Below are 15000 nucleotides of genomic sequence, written 5' to 3'. Positions count from 1 at the left end.
CCACCACCATCAACACCACCACCACCACTACCACCACTACCACCAAACAACAACCACCACCACCACCACCAAACAACCAATATTCCTCACAGTCACGGCAGCAGAGCTCCGCCACCAGCGTGACGGAGGATCGGGGTCCCCCCAAGAAGACCAGGCCGAAGACGGCGCCCCCGCAGCGGAAGAGCAGCACGTGCAGCGCGGAGAGCGCCAGCAGCAGCCAGTCGCTGTTCCAAGGCGGCCAGCGCATGGAGGGGCTGCTGCAGGCCCTCTACCACGAGAAGGACTCGGGGCACTTCTTCAGGGCCTACCTGAGAAAGGCAGAGAACAAGGTGAGGTGGGTGATGGTGGTGGTGATGATGGTGATGATGATGGTGATGATGATGATGGTGATGATGATGATCGTGATGGTGATGATGGTGATGATCATGATGGCGATGATGGTGATAGTGATGATGATGGTCATGATGATGATGGTGATGATGGTGATGGTGATGATAATGGTGATGATGGTGATGATTGTGATGATGATGATAGTGATGGATGACAGATGAAATTAGGCTGCTAATAGAGGAACGTAAAATAATTCATAAATTAGCTAAACAAACTAACAAACCAGAAGACTGGCAACAATTTCGGTGTTTTAGGAACTATGTTACATATAGAGAAAAACAAAGACAGCTTGAGTATATCACCAATTTAGAAAATAAGATAACAACTTCATCCAATTTTGGAACAAAAGAATGGTGGAAACTTGTTAAGTCATTTTTGAGAAAGAAAGGTGTTGGGTCAGATGAAATTCCCCCTATTATATCTAATGGTATTGTCTATTATAAAAACAAAGATAAAGCTGATGTTTTTAACAACTTTTTCATTTCACAATCCACTCTTGAAGACAGCGAAAAAGATTTACCTGATATTCCATTCCTCGACTTAGAACTTACAGACATAGCGCTTACTACTTCTGATGTTGAAGGTGTTATTCTAAATCTAAATAAAAATAAAGCGGTAGGGCCAGATCTTGTCCATAACAGATTGTTAATTGCCTCATTGCCAGCCATTCTAGACCCACTAACCAGGATTTTCAACAAAAGCCTTCATGAATCAAAATTTCCTCTGGTATGGAAAACAGCACATGTAAATCCTCTGCATAAAAAAGCTTCGAAGGAACTTTGTAGTAATTACCGTCCAATCTCTTTGCTTAGCTGTGTTGGTAAAGTCCTTGAGAGATGCATCCATAAGCAAGTTTACAAGTTTTTTTCATCAAATCATATTTTATCTCCTTCCCAGTCAGGTTTTATTCCTGGTGATTCGACAGTAAATCAGTTGCTCTGTATTTATAATGACTTATGCTCATCTTTTGATAATGGAGTCACAACCCAGGCTGTGTACTTTGATATATCTAAAGCTTTTGATCGAGTTTGGCATAAGGGACTTCTTCTGAAGTTAAGAGCGAATGGCATACGAGGCAAATTACTTGACTGGTTTTCCGATTACCTCTCTAACCGTATCCAAGCAGTTGTTATAAAGAGTGATAAGTCTGATTACAAAGGAATACCCGCAGGTGTTCCTCAAGGCTCTGTACTTGGTCCACTATTATTCCTTATCTATATCAATGATATTGTATACGACATCCATTCAAACATTAAGCTATTTGCAGATGATACAAGTATGTCCTTAGCACTAAATAACCCAAACATCCGTGCACAAACACTCAATTCTGACTTAGAAAAGATAGATTCTTGGGCTAAGCGATGGAAAGTCAAATTTAATGAGGGGAAAACAGAGTTATTAAATTTTTCTCGAAACACTGACACAATTTTACCTCTTACTTTTGGCATCACACCATTACAAAGTACAGATACACATAAACATCTAGGCGTCATACTCCAAAACAACTGTAAATGGGAGGAACATATTAAAAGTATAATCAATGCTGTAACTATGTTGGTTTCTTGTCTTAAGACGTATAAGTACAAGTTAAATAGGCGAGCATTAGAAATCATGTACAAATCATTCATATTACCACATTTTGACTATGCTGATATTGTTTGGGATAATTGCACAGATGCACAATCAGATTCTCTGGAAAATTTACAGCTTGATGCATTAAGAACCATAACTGGAGCTGTTCGTGGGACAAGCCACCAAAAAATATACCAAGAATCAGGGTTCTGTACACTTAAGGAAAGAAGGAAAAGACACAAACTTGTGCATTATTTCAAGATGGTTAACGGTCTATGCCCTAACTACCTAAATGGTCTTGTTCCTGGTCTTGTTTCAGACAATAACCCTTACCATAGACGCAGGTCATTGGAACGCACCGTACCAAGATTTCACACCGAACTCTATCGGAAATCATTCATACCATCTACTACTTATCTCTGGAATTCTCTACCTGATTATGTTAAAACCAGCAATTCCTTAAGCCAGCTTAAACATTACCTATGTGCTAACGATGCTGTAGTGCCTAGCTATTATTACTATGGTAAACGGAAGGAACAAATCATTCACTGTCGACTTCGTCTAGGGATTAGTGACTTAAGAGAAGATATGTTCAACAGACATTTAATAAACGACCCACTTTGTGCTTGTGGCACTGCAAGCGAAACTGCTGAACATTATTTATTATTTTGTCAAGACTTTCATATGGCTCGGGCAAACACAATCTTAAATTTATCTCCAAACTACATTCACGTTAAAATTCTGTTGCATGGAGATCCTGTTCTCCAAAATCATACAAATATATTCATATTTCAAACTGTCCACCAGTTTATCTCCGATTCAAATAGATTTTAGCTTAGAAAGTATTGTGAAGAAAGAGTACAACATGATTCTATTCGTAAAATATATGTTGAATTTTTTGACTGACCAAATATTCAAGGTGAATGGATTGGCCAATGATCTGTTAGAATTTCTCCTCTCCCCTCTGTTCCCCCTCCTCCACCACCTTACCCTCCATTCTTCTAAATTTTCTTCTTCTTCTTCGTGTTTTTCTTCTATTAGGCCAATTACTTTGGTGATAATAAATTTAATCTCATGTTAATATTGATATTAGCATTATTTTACTATATTATGTACTGTTTGTTTATTTGTTTTATTTCATCATTACATTACTTACTGTTTATGCATGTTATTTCATACAAGTCATAATATGGTTCATCTGCCGTCATGATAAAATTGAAGTGCAACGTTGTGAGCACAGTATAAGCTTTAAGCTTGTTGATGCTCTTTTGTCATTCAATGCATTGTAATCATGTGTATTGTTGAATAATTAAAGTTTATTTAAACCATAGTGATGGTGATGATAATGGCGATGATGATGATCGTGATGATGATAATGGTGATGATCATGATGGTGATGATCATGATGGTGATGATGGTGATGATGATGATGATGGTGATGATGGTGATGATAATGGTGATGATGATGATCGTGATGGTGATGATGGTGGTGATGATGGTGATGATGATGGTGATGATTGTGATGGTGATGATGGTGATGATGATGATGATGGTGATGATGATGATGGTGACGATGATGATGATGATGATGATGGTGATGGTGATGATAATGGTGATGATGATGATCGTGATGATGATGGTGATGATGATGGTGATGATGATGATGGTGATGATGATGGTGATGATGATGATGATGATGATCGTGATGGTGATGATGATCATGATGATGATGGTGATGATAATGGTGATGATGATGATCGTGATGATGATGGTGGTGATGATGATGATGATGATGGTGGTGATGATGGTGATCGTGATGGTGATGGTGATGATGGTGATGATGATGATGATCGTGATGGTGATGGTGATGATGGTGATGATGATGATGATGATGGTGATGATGATGATGGTGATAATGGTGATGATCGTGATGATGATGATGATGATGATGATGATGATGATGGTGGTGGTGGTGATGGTGATGATCATGGAAATAATGATGATGATCACGGTGGTGATGATGATGATGATGATGAGGAGGAGGAGGAGGAAAGAGGAGGAGGAGGAGGTAGAGGAGGAGGAAATGAATAGTTATATAGCGCCTATACTCGGTCAGAGACCACGTTTTAGGCGTTTTACAAACACAGAGTCATTTTGCACGACAGGCTGCCAACCTGGGTAGTCGGGCCGACAAGAGAGCTGCCTATGCGCGCTCATCATTCGTTTCCTGTGTCTTTCAGTCGGGGTTCATTCACACACACACACACACACACACACACACACACACACACACACACACACACACACACACTTTCTCTCTCTCTCTCTTTCTCTCTCTCTCTCTCTCACAGACACACACAGACACACAGACACACACACACACACACACACACACACGACATGTAACGGTGGAGACAGTATTGTAGGCGCACAGATAGGTTTATAAGTAACATGTATGTAATTGTAATGTACGTAAGTATGTATGCCGGTTGTAGGTTGATGGTCATGTGTCCGACTAGGAAGCAAGTATCCATCCATCCATGCTTTAATTCATCCATCCATCCATTCACCCATCCACCCATCTATCCATCCATCCATCCATCCATTCACCCATCCATTCACCCTTCCACCCATCCATCCATCCAACCACCCACCCATCCACCCATCCACCCATCTATCCATCCATCCATCCATCCACCCACTCATCCATCCATCCATCCATTCACCCATCCATTCACCCATCCATTCACCCATCCATCCATCCATCCATCCAACCACCCACCCATCCACCCATCTATCCACCCATCCATCCATCCACCCATCCATCCATCCAACCACCCACCCATCCACCCATCCACCCATCTATCCACCCATCCATCCATCCAACCACCCACCCATCCACCCATCTATCCACCCATCCATCCAATCCATCCACCCATCTATCCATCCATCCATCCATTCACCCATCCACCCATCCATCCACCCACCCATCCACCCATCTATCCACCCATCCATCCATCTATCCACCCATTCACCCATCCACCCATCCATCCACCCACTCATCCATCCATCCACCCACCCACCCACCCACCCATCCATTCAGCCACCCACCCACCCATCCATCCATCCACCCATCCATCCATCCACCCACCCATCCATCCATCCATCCACCCATCCATCCACCCACCCACCCACCCACCCATCCAATCCATCCATCCATCCACCCACCCATCAACCCACCCATCCATCCAATCCATCCATCCATCCACCCACCCATCCATCCAATCCATCCATCCATCCATCCATCCATCCACCCACCTATCCATCCATCCAATCCAATCCATCCATCCACCCACCCATCCACCCATCCATCCATCCATTCATCCACCCAATCAATCCATCCAATCCAATCCATCCATCCAATCCATCCATCCACCCACCCACCCACCCACCCATCCATCCATCCATCCACCCAATCCATCCATCCAATCCACCCACCCATCCACCCATCCATCCATCCACCCAATCCATCCATCCATCCAATCCATCCATCCACCCATCCATCCATCCATCCACCCACCCATCCATCCATCCAATCCATCCATCCATCCATCCATCCAATCCATCCATCCATCCAATCCATCCATCCACCCATCCATCCACCCACCCATCCATCCAATCCATCCATCCATTTACCCACCCATCCATCCATCCAATCCATCCATCCATCCATTCATCCACCCACCCACCCACCCATCCATCCATCCACCCACCTATCCATCCATCCAATCCAATCCATCCATCCACCCACCCACCCACCCATCCATCCATCCACCCAATCCATCCATCCATCCAATCCAATCCATCCACCCATCCACCCACCCAATCCATCCATCCACCGAATCCATCCAATCCAATCCAATCCATCCATCCACCCATCCAATCCACCCATCCATCCAATCCAATCCATCCATCCACCCATCCACCCACCCACCCATCCATCCATCCATCCACCCATCCAACCATCCACCCAATCCACCCATCCATCCATCCAACCAATCCACCCATCCACCCTTCCATCCAATCCAATCCATCCATCCATCCATCCATCAGTTTGCCTGACGCAAGGACTGTGTGTGTGTGTGTGTGTGTGTGTGTGTGTGTGTGTGTGTGTGTGTGTGTGTGTGATGGTGGGACAGAAATGGCTGGACAGTGCCCAGTTCTGGGAGGAGCTCCAGGAGTACCGGACCCTCTTCTACCAGGATTCCCTTGACCCCTTTGTCGTCAAGAAGCGCGCGCAGGTGGGTAGGGTGGGGTGGGGGTGGAGGGGTAGATACCATGATAGCGTATGTAGGTATGATAGTCAGTTAGTCAGTCGTGCCCGACTATGACCATCACAACAGCAGAGGATCGCAACTGCTGTCCCTACTATCTAGGCTAGAATTTGATTATAGTCGAAAGTGTCTTCTCCAAGTTACGTCCCCACTCTCTCGACCAAGAGGGTTTTAGGACAGTCGGTGTTGGGATGGTTCCCAAAGGCCAGCTAGCCCCAAACGTGGCAGCACTAAGAGCCAGTGCAATTTTGCCTCCCCGTAGTCCTTCACTAGTGGAGTGATGGCCTAGAGGTAACGCGTCCGCCTAGGAAGCGAGAGAATCTGAGCGCGCTGGCTCGAATCACGGCTCAGCCGCCGATATATTCTCCCCCTCCACTAGACCTTGAGTGGTGGTCTGGACGCTATTCATTCGGATGAGACGATAAACCGAGGTCCCGTGTGCAGCACGCACTTAGCGCACGTAAAAGAACCCACGGCAACAAAAGGGTTGTTCCTGGCAAAATTATGTAGAAAAATCCACGTCAATAGGAAAAACAAATAAAACTGCACGCAGGAAAAATGCAAAAAAAAAAAATGGGTGGGGCTATAGTATAGCGACGCGCTCTCCCTGGGGAGAGCAGCCCGAATTTCACACAGAGAAATCTGTTGTGATAAAAAGAAATACAAAATACAAAAATACAAACACAAAATACTACGGTAACATCCGACGCTAAGCACTCGGCCAACAGCAAAGTGAAAGCTGTTTGATCAGTGCTATCATCACTGCGATGGGAATCCCTTTACAGCTTAGTCTTTTATCAAGGATTTATTTTGACTCTCAAACTAGGAGGCAAGATTGCACTGGCTCTTTGTGCTGCAGCCTTGGGCTGGGCTAGCTGGCCTTTGGGGACCATCCCCAACGCTGACTGTTCTAAAAAAAACAACAAAAAAAAACCCTCTTGGCCGAGAGAGTGGGGATGTAACTTGGGCAAGACACCCCATAATAATCAAATTCTGGCCCAGATGGTCGGAACAGCAGTTGCCTCCACTGTTGTTTTGGTTTGTCATTATGGGACAGAACTGTACTGGTTTCCGCGTACTGGTGATACGCTAACTCTAATGCGTTGAAACCTATTCTTTTCGGCAGAAGGTCTTTTCCTTTGCTCTCATTTTTAAATACCTCATTTTGTACACAGATCAGCGGATCTGTTCTGCTTGTTTACAATGAAGACTTTTGAGCAAATGCTTCTAAGTATGTACATTCATTACAGTAGTGTTTATTTCTGTTCAAACACTCGATAAACGGACATGATTACAATCCGATTTTTGTTTTGTTTTTGTGTGTGCAACATTATGATTATTGAGCCGAAGGTTCGACCTTCTTACCGCCTTTTTCAGGATGGTTTAGGCTTGGTTAGGATGGGGAATGGGGGTTGGGAGGTAGGGGGAGGGGAGCGGAGGGGAAGACAGGGGGGAGGAGGGCAGGGGAGGAGAGGGGAGGGGAGGGGAGGGGTGGGGCAGGGTAGGGTGGGTGGGAAGGAAGGGACCGTAGAGAGTGCAGTGTATTTCATTCATACGAAGAACATTCCTTCGGGTTGTTCTGGGCTTCTTTCACGCGTTGAACAAGTTCGTTCGTTTATTTATTTATAGTCTGTTCATCCAACATGATGATATTAGATTGAAAATGAATGATATTATTATCATCATTTTGGATTATTATCATTTCTATCATAATGATAATTGTTATTATCAATTAGAAATCGACATTTCTGTGTATTCGAATGAAAAGGGGGGCGGTTGAGGTGGAAGGGAGGGGCGGGGGGTGGGGGGTGGGGGGTGAGGAGGAGAGGACTAAGAAAGGAAGAGAGAGAGAGAGAGAGACAGACAGACAGAGAGAGAGAGAGAGAGAGAGAGAGAGAGAGAGAGAGAACAGAACGTGGAAAAGATAGAGTACAACATCTAAAATGGAGAGGGCGAGTGTCAGTGATTGGAGAAAGAAAAAAACATAATATTGGAAGGGTGTGTGTGAGAGGCGGGACGGGGGAAGCGAGATTAGGACAACAACAAAAAAAAAAAGATCAATAATCAAATATTGTATGCACTACTTCTGTAGATTATTATTTGAAAAGAGTTTCGTGTGGGGACCTACAATAAACAACCAACTGGACTATTTAACACATAGCTAGCTAACTTTAATAAAGAACAGTTTGAAATATATAACTTTTTCCAAAAAAATGTTAACATTTGAAACTGGTAATACGTGTTCCGCGATTTCTGGAAGCAAAAAAAAAAAGGTCTCATTAACGCGTTGAACAAATTCCACGTGCCAGCTGCATTGCTTGATTCTAACTTTTTGACACTTACACGTGACTAAATGCCTACGTTGACCGAACTACAGCCATTGGTCAGTTCCATACTACACACAGTTAGTAGCGGGTTACGACCATACCAGGCCCTTCCATCCAAGCAATGCAACTGGCTCCAGGGCTGGGGTTGTATGAGGCGATCGTGGCAGCGGTAAGTTTGCGTAGAGTATAAGAAAGTTCCTAAGTATATATAAATGGAATTAACTTTGGAATAACATAACCATGAATGGTGAGCCCTTGGAAGAAGTGACCAGCTTCAAGTACCTGGGAGCAACCCTGTCCAAATACGGCACCTGCACAGCAGAAATCCGAAATAGGATTAATTCTGCAACGGCAGCGATGGCCAGACTGAACAGGGTATGGAAGAGCAACATCAGATTTCACACAAAATTCCTGCTCTACAAGTCACTGGTGGTCTCCATCCTCTTATATGGATGTGAGACATGGACACTGTTGGCAGAAACAGAAAGAAGAATCCAAGCATTCGAAACCAAATGCTTGAGGAGACTACTACACATCTCCTACAAGGAGCACAAGACCAATGACTATGTGCGGAACCTGGTCAGCAACCTTGTTGGGCCCCAAGAACCACTGCTGGTGACTGTCAAACGACGGAAGATGGCATGGTTTGGTCACGTCATACGACATAACACCCTCTCCAAAACCATCCTGCAAGGGACTGTAGAGGGAGGGTGCAGACGGGGGCGGCAGAGAAAGAGCAACGTCAAGGAATGGACCAAAATGACGATGCCAGATCTCCTCACGACAGAACGGCGTGGCGAGCTATGACATCTTCCTCATGTCCCTCCAACGACCCCAGCGGTCGAGGGAATGAGTGAGTGAGTGAACTTTGGAATTAGGAACCTTCTTAACGGTGAACATACTCAGTGCTGCTAAGTTCGCTCGTGCTATCCACCCCAGTTCTCGGGTTGCAAGAGGCGATCTGATGAGGTGGAGTGATGGCTTTGAGGTCACGCGTCCGCCTTGGAAGCGAGAGAATCTGAGCGTGCTGGTTCGAATCACGGCTCAGCTGCCGATATTTTTCCCCCCTCCACTAGACCTTGAGTGGTGGTCTGGACGCTAGTCATTCGGATGAGACGATAAACCGAGGTCCCGTGTTTGCAGCATGCACTTTAGCGCACGTAAAAGAACCCACGGCAACAAAAGCGTTGTTCCTGGCAAAATTCTGTAGAAAAATCCACTTTGATTGGAAAAACAAATAAAACTGCACGCAGGAAAAGAATTATAAAAAAAATGGGTGGCGCTGTAGTGTAGCGACGCGCTCTCTCTGGGGAGAGCAGCCCGAATTTCACACAGAGAAATCTGTTGTGATAAAAAGAAATACAAATAGAAATACAAAATGAGGCGATCTTTGCAGCGCTAAGTTTGCTTAGAATTAAGAATGTTGCCAAGTATAATTACATGGAATTAACCTTGGAGTTAGGAACATCCTTAACGATAAGCAAACTCAGTGCTGCTGGGTTGCATATGAGGCGTTCTTTGCGGCGCCAAGTTTTCGCTTTGAGTTAAGAAAGAATGTTCCTAAATATTATATGGAATTAACCTTGGAGGTAGGAACATTCTTAAAACGATAAAGCAAAAACAAAACAACAAAAAAAAACACACACAAAAAACCAAAAAACCCCAAAAAACCCCCACCTCAGTTCTCGTGGTATAAGTCAGAAAACAATTATTCTCATCTCGCCCCATTGGTCAGGCTCTGTACTCCAAGTACATCGTGTCCGGTTCGGCCAAGGACATCGGCTGCCCCGCGTCAGTTCGGCGTGACGTGTGTCGGCGTCTGACTCCGCCCCAGGAGGAACTCTTTGACCAGGCGGAGGAGGAGGCCATCAGGACGCTGTACTCCGCCTGGATGGCCGGGCTGAGCGCTGACATGAATACTTACGACAAGGTAGGGGATTTTTTTTTTTTTTTGGTAATGTTTGTCCTTTGCTTTGAGTCGGTGGTTGCACACTCTGCAGAGACCCAGGCTTATACACACACACACACACACACACACACACACACACACACACACACACACACACACACACACACATATATATATATATATGGAATTGGAATGAACTTTTTCTTTCTCTTCGTCAGGTCTCCGCACTCAGCTCTTTCAAGGCTGGTCTTGAAACCCACCTCTTCCCAAAATAGCCTCCCTTCCCTGCCTCTTCCTTGTCTTCAGTTTTTTTTTCTTTCCAGTTTTAGAGTTATGCATGCGTGTGCATGACTGGTGCGGAAAGTGTTTTGATTTGTCTCTGCACAAGATTCAGCGCTATATAAATATAAAAAAAATATACTACTACTACTACTACTACTACTAATAATTATATATATATATATATATATATATATATATATATATATATATATATATATATACTACAGTGGATTTTTCTTTCCTTCTTCTTTAGCAGAATTTCCCCCGAAGTGACAACCGAACCCTTTCAGTTGCCGCGGTGGTGGGTTATCTCTCTTCCTTTCTTTCTTTCTTTCAACAACAGGTGGAGCTGGTGGAGGTGAAGCGACACCTGGAGACGAAGAACCAGGTGGTGCTGACCCTGCAGCGCAGCGGGCTGATCAAGGAACGGACCCTGACGCCCGAAGAGGGCGAGGAGGAGGGCAGCGGGCAGGAGGGCCAGGAGGACCCGCTGTACGACCCGGCCCTGTGGGAGGCGGTGCCCGAGGAGTTCCGGGACCTCACGCTGGACAAGCTGGTGCACAACCGCATCGAGCTGGAGCACTTCAAGCAGTTCCTGGCCGAGAAGGTGAGCTGAGAGACTTTTTTTTGTGTGTGTGTGTGTGTGTGTGTAATTGTCTATATTAAAGGTCTGAGTTGCTTTATTTGTAGCCAAGCGCTAGGCTGGTTTCACCGACTTGTTTACCACACCAGCTTTAGCAGACGCCGTTTTCAAATAAACCACTCGGGTACACGGCTACATATTTAAAAAAAAAGTTTTTTGAGGTGGGTGGGTGGGGTGGGGAAGGGAAGAAAGAGGATTGAGTGGTGGTGTGAATAGAATGGAATAGAACAGAATAGAGTAGAACAGAATAGAATAATAGAATAGATGTGTGTGTTTGTGTGTGTGTGTGTGGGTGGGGGGGGGGGGGGGCGGCGGGGGGGGGGGGGGGGGGGAGGAGGAGGTGATGGAGAGATGGGGATGGCGGGGCTGGGTTGGGGTTGGGGGTAGGGTGGTGTAAGGGAGGAGAGATGGGGACAGTTGAGATGGTGTGGGTTGAGGTTGGAACTGGAGAGATGGTTGGTTTGGTCTTTTGTGTGTTTTATTTTCAAAGTGAAGCAGCTTTTGCTCAACGTGGTATTCCTGGCCGATGTTGGGAGGCTGCGTGTAGTGGGGTGTGAGTTACAGGAGCTGGAGGGTTGTTGGAGAGACGGGAATGGTGGGGATGGGGGTAGTGGAGGAAGGTGGGTGAATGGTGGTGTTTGGAACTGGAGATACGTAGATACATACGTGCATACATACATACATACATCCCTTGGTATTTAGGATGAGATCGAGAAACGAGGACGGTGGTAGTAGTAGTTGTGATAGGTGTGGGGGTTGGTGACCAAGGGGATGGGTATAATGAAGGAGAGATGGGGCTTGGTGGGGATGGGTGTTGATCAACGAAGGTTGTAGTGGTGGTGTGTTGATGGTGTGAACCACCACCACAACCACCACCACCGCCTCCACCACCACAACCACCACCACTACCACAACCACCACCACCACCACAACCACCACCACCACCACCACCATGAACACAACCATTGTAACTATCATCATCGCCCACATCATCACCACCACCACCATCATCATCATCACGGCACCACAGCCCTCTCCTCTCTCTCTCTCTCCTACAGGTTTAAGTTAGTATGTATTTTACATTTTGTTGTCGCTGCGTGGTGATCACCATATTGTGTACTTTTGACCTCTTTCTAGGGGCTGGAGGCCTGGAGATTAAAGTTTTTGTTCTTGTTCTTGTTCTCACGCAGTACGCGGACACGGACCTGAAATGCTGGATGGATATCGAGGCGTGGCGGAGGATCTCACCCTCGGAGGAGAAGAAGCGGGACCAGAAGGCCAAGGACATCAAGAAGGCCTACCTCAACAAGAAGTACTTCTTCGGCCCCAACTCCCCGGCCGGCAAAGAGGGCCAGGGGAAGGTAAGGCGTAATTGTAGTGTGAAGTGGTTTTATCAACCTGGTCCACAACACTCAGCTTATAATTATCACAGATTGACGTAAGTTTACAGTTGGGCCAACAGCAAAATGACAGCTGTATTATCAATGGTTTCTCCATTGCAATGGGAAATAATTTACAGCTTAGTCTTTCTTGAAGAACTTCTTCTTCTTCTGCGTTCGTGGGCTGCAACTCCCACGTTCACTCGTATGCACACGTGTATGACCGTTTTTACCCCACCATGTAGGCAGCCATACTCCGCTTTCGGGGGTGTGCATGCTGGGTGTGTTCTTGTTTCCATAACCCACCGAACGCTGACATGGATTACAGGATCTTTAACGTGCGTATCTGATTTTCTGCTTGTATATACACACGAAGAGGGTTCAGGCACTAGCAGGTCTGCACATGTGTTGACATGGGAGATCGTAAAAATCTCCACCCTTTACCCACCAGGCGCCGTCACCGTGATTCGAACCCGGGACCCTCAGGTTGAAAGTCCAACAAAGCGTTGGAACCACTCGGCTATTGCGCCCGTCTTTCTTGAAGAACAATGACTGTCAAACTTTGAGGCAAGATCTCACTGGCTCTTAGTGCTGCAGCCTTGGGTGGGCTAGCTGGCCTTTGGGAACCATCCCAGCGCCGACTGCCCTGAAGAAAAACTCTCTTGGCCGAGAGAGTGGGGATGTAAGTTTGGCAAGACACTCTCGATAGTTGGGACAGCCAGTTGCTTCCTCTGCTGTTCTGATGGTCACAGTCGGACACGACTAACTATCATAATTATATAAGTAGTATCATCAAGAACCAGCCTGCACAGCCACCAGAGGGCTTATCGCCAAGGACCCTCTTCTCAATGATCTCAGTATCCGAGGAAGCTGCCATGATCATCTTCAGTTAGCAGTAGCTCTCTGTGTTGTGAATGGGTACCTGACTCTGGTTGGGGGAAGGTTAACTCTCTCCATACGAACGGCGAAAGAGACGACGTTAACAGCGTTTCACCCCAATTACCATCATCAAAATATTACAAGCGGAAGGCTCTTATACTGAAGAGGTGAATGTTGACAAAGAATACCACAATTCTGACGACGGAAGCTAAAGGTTGGGTCGTTCAGACACCCACTGGACATCCGAGGGGTCTGTGTAGAGGAGAAGAGAGGACTGGCCGTACTGAGTGAGTTAAAACGGCGGAAGGAGAGGACTGGGCCCCACCTTCCTATGTACGAGTATACCCGAACCCTAGACACAGTGGATGTGAACTCACTGCTCTTGGTGGCTGGAAACGGTCATTCACCTTTTTAACTTATGTTGTTATCAATGCTTGTATATATATATATATATATATATATATATATATATATATATATATATATATATATATATATATATATATATATATATATATATATTGATGTTGTTTATTGTTGTTGCTCGTTTAGATCATGTTTTATTTGAAAATTTCGCAATGACAAGAATGTCTTGTATGAAATTCAAACGCATCCAACTCGCTTGTCGATACCATATTTGTTCCTGGGAAGAAAGAGAGTAATTACAATCCTTGTGGTTCGTTTTGTTGTTTTTAAAGCATTTTGTTGGATGCATGTCACGTAGTGTGGGGAAGGGAATAAGTGATAACAGCGGTTGCTGAGATGATATCAGACCCTCTTTGGTCTTAAATATTTGAACACACACGTTAAGGCACTTGCGGCTAAGGTCTGCACGAATGTTGACCAGGGAAATGGAGAGAGAAATCAAATCCACCAGGCGCCGATATCGGAATCGAACCTAGGACCCAGGATGAATGGGATTAAGGCACAAACAGGTCTTCACACACAGTTGACCTAGGAGGTCGGAAAAACAATTCCATATCGGGACCAACCAAGTCCACCTCTGTCCCACTTGTCCTAAGTGAAAAGACACCACTGTCCAACTTTTGCTCAATGGAAATGAAACAGTCCCACTTGTCCAAAATGGAAATGCACCTCTGTCCCGCTTGTCCTAAATGGAAATGCACCTCTGTCCCACTTGTCCTAAATGAAAATACACCACTGTCCAACTTTTGCTAAATGGAAATGCAACTCTGTCCCACTTGTGCTAAATGGAACTGTAACTGTTGCCCACTTGTGCTAAATGGAAATGTGACTCTGTCCCACTTGTGCTAAATGGAAATGT

General features: G+C 45.4%; 1 protein-coding gene across 4 annotated transcripts in view; it reads left to right on the top strand.

Annotated features, from left to right (window-relative positions):
* LOC143295155 (regulator of G-protein signaling 22-like) overlaps window positions 1–15000 on the top strand; it is a 147579-nt gene that overhangs the window by 89026 nt on the left and 43553 nt on the right. For all 4 annotated transcript variants that reach the window (XM_076606729.1, XM_076606728.1, XM_076606727.1 and 1 more), the window contains 5 exons: window positions 93–329; window positions 6162–6263; window positions 10359–10553; window positions 11158–11421; window positions 12648–12818. In XM_076606729.1, coding sequence (XP_076462844.1) covers window positions 93–329; window positions 6162–6263; window positions 10359–10553; window positions 11158–11421; window positions 12648–12818 — 969 coding nt within the window. The remainder of the gene's footprint in view (window positions 1–92; window positions 330–6161; window positions 6264–10358; window positions 10554–11157; window positions 11422–12647; window positions 12819–15000) is intronic.

The sequence above is a fragment of the Babylonia areolata genome, chromosome 20 (genome assembly GCF_041734735.1).
Source record: "Babylonia areolata isolate BAREFJ2019XMU chromosome 20, ASM4173473v1, whole genome shotgun sequence".
NCBI lineage: Eukaryota > Metazoa > Mollusca > Gastropoda > Neogastropoda > Buccinidae > Babylonia > Babylonia areolata.
The sequence above is the reverse complement of the archived record's forward strand: the minus strand, read 5'-3'. Positions and strand labels throughout refer to the sequence as shown.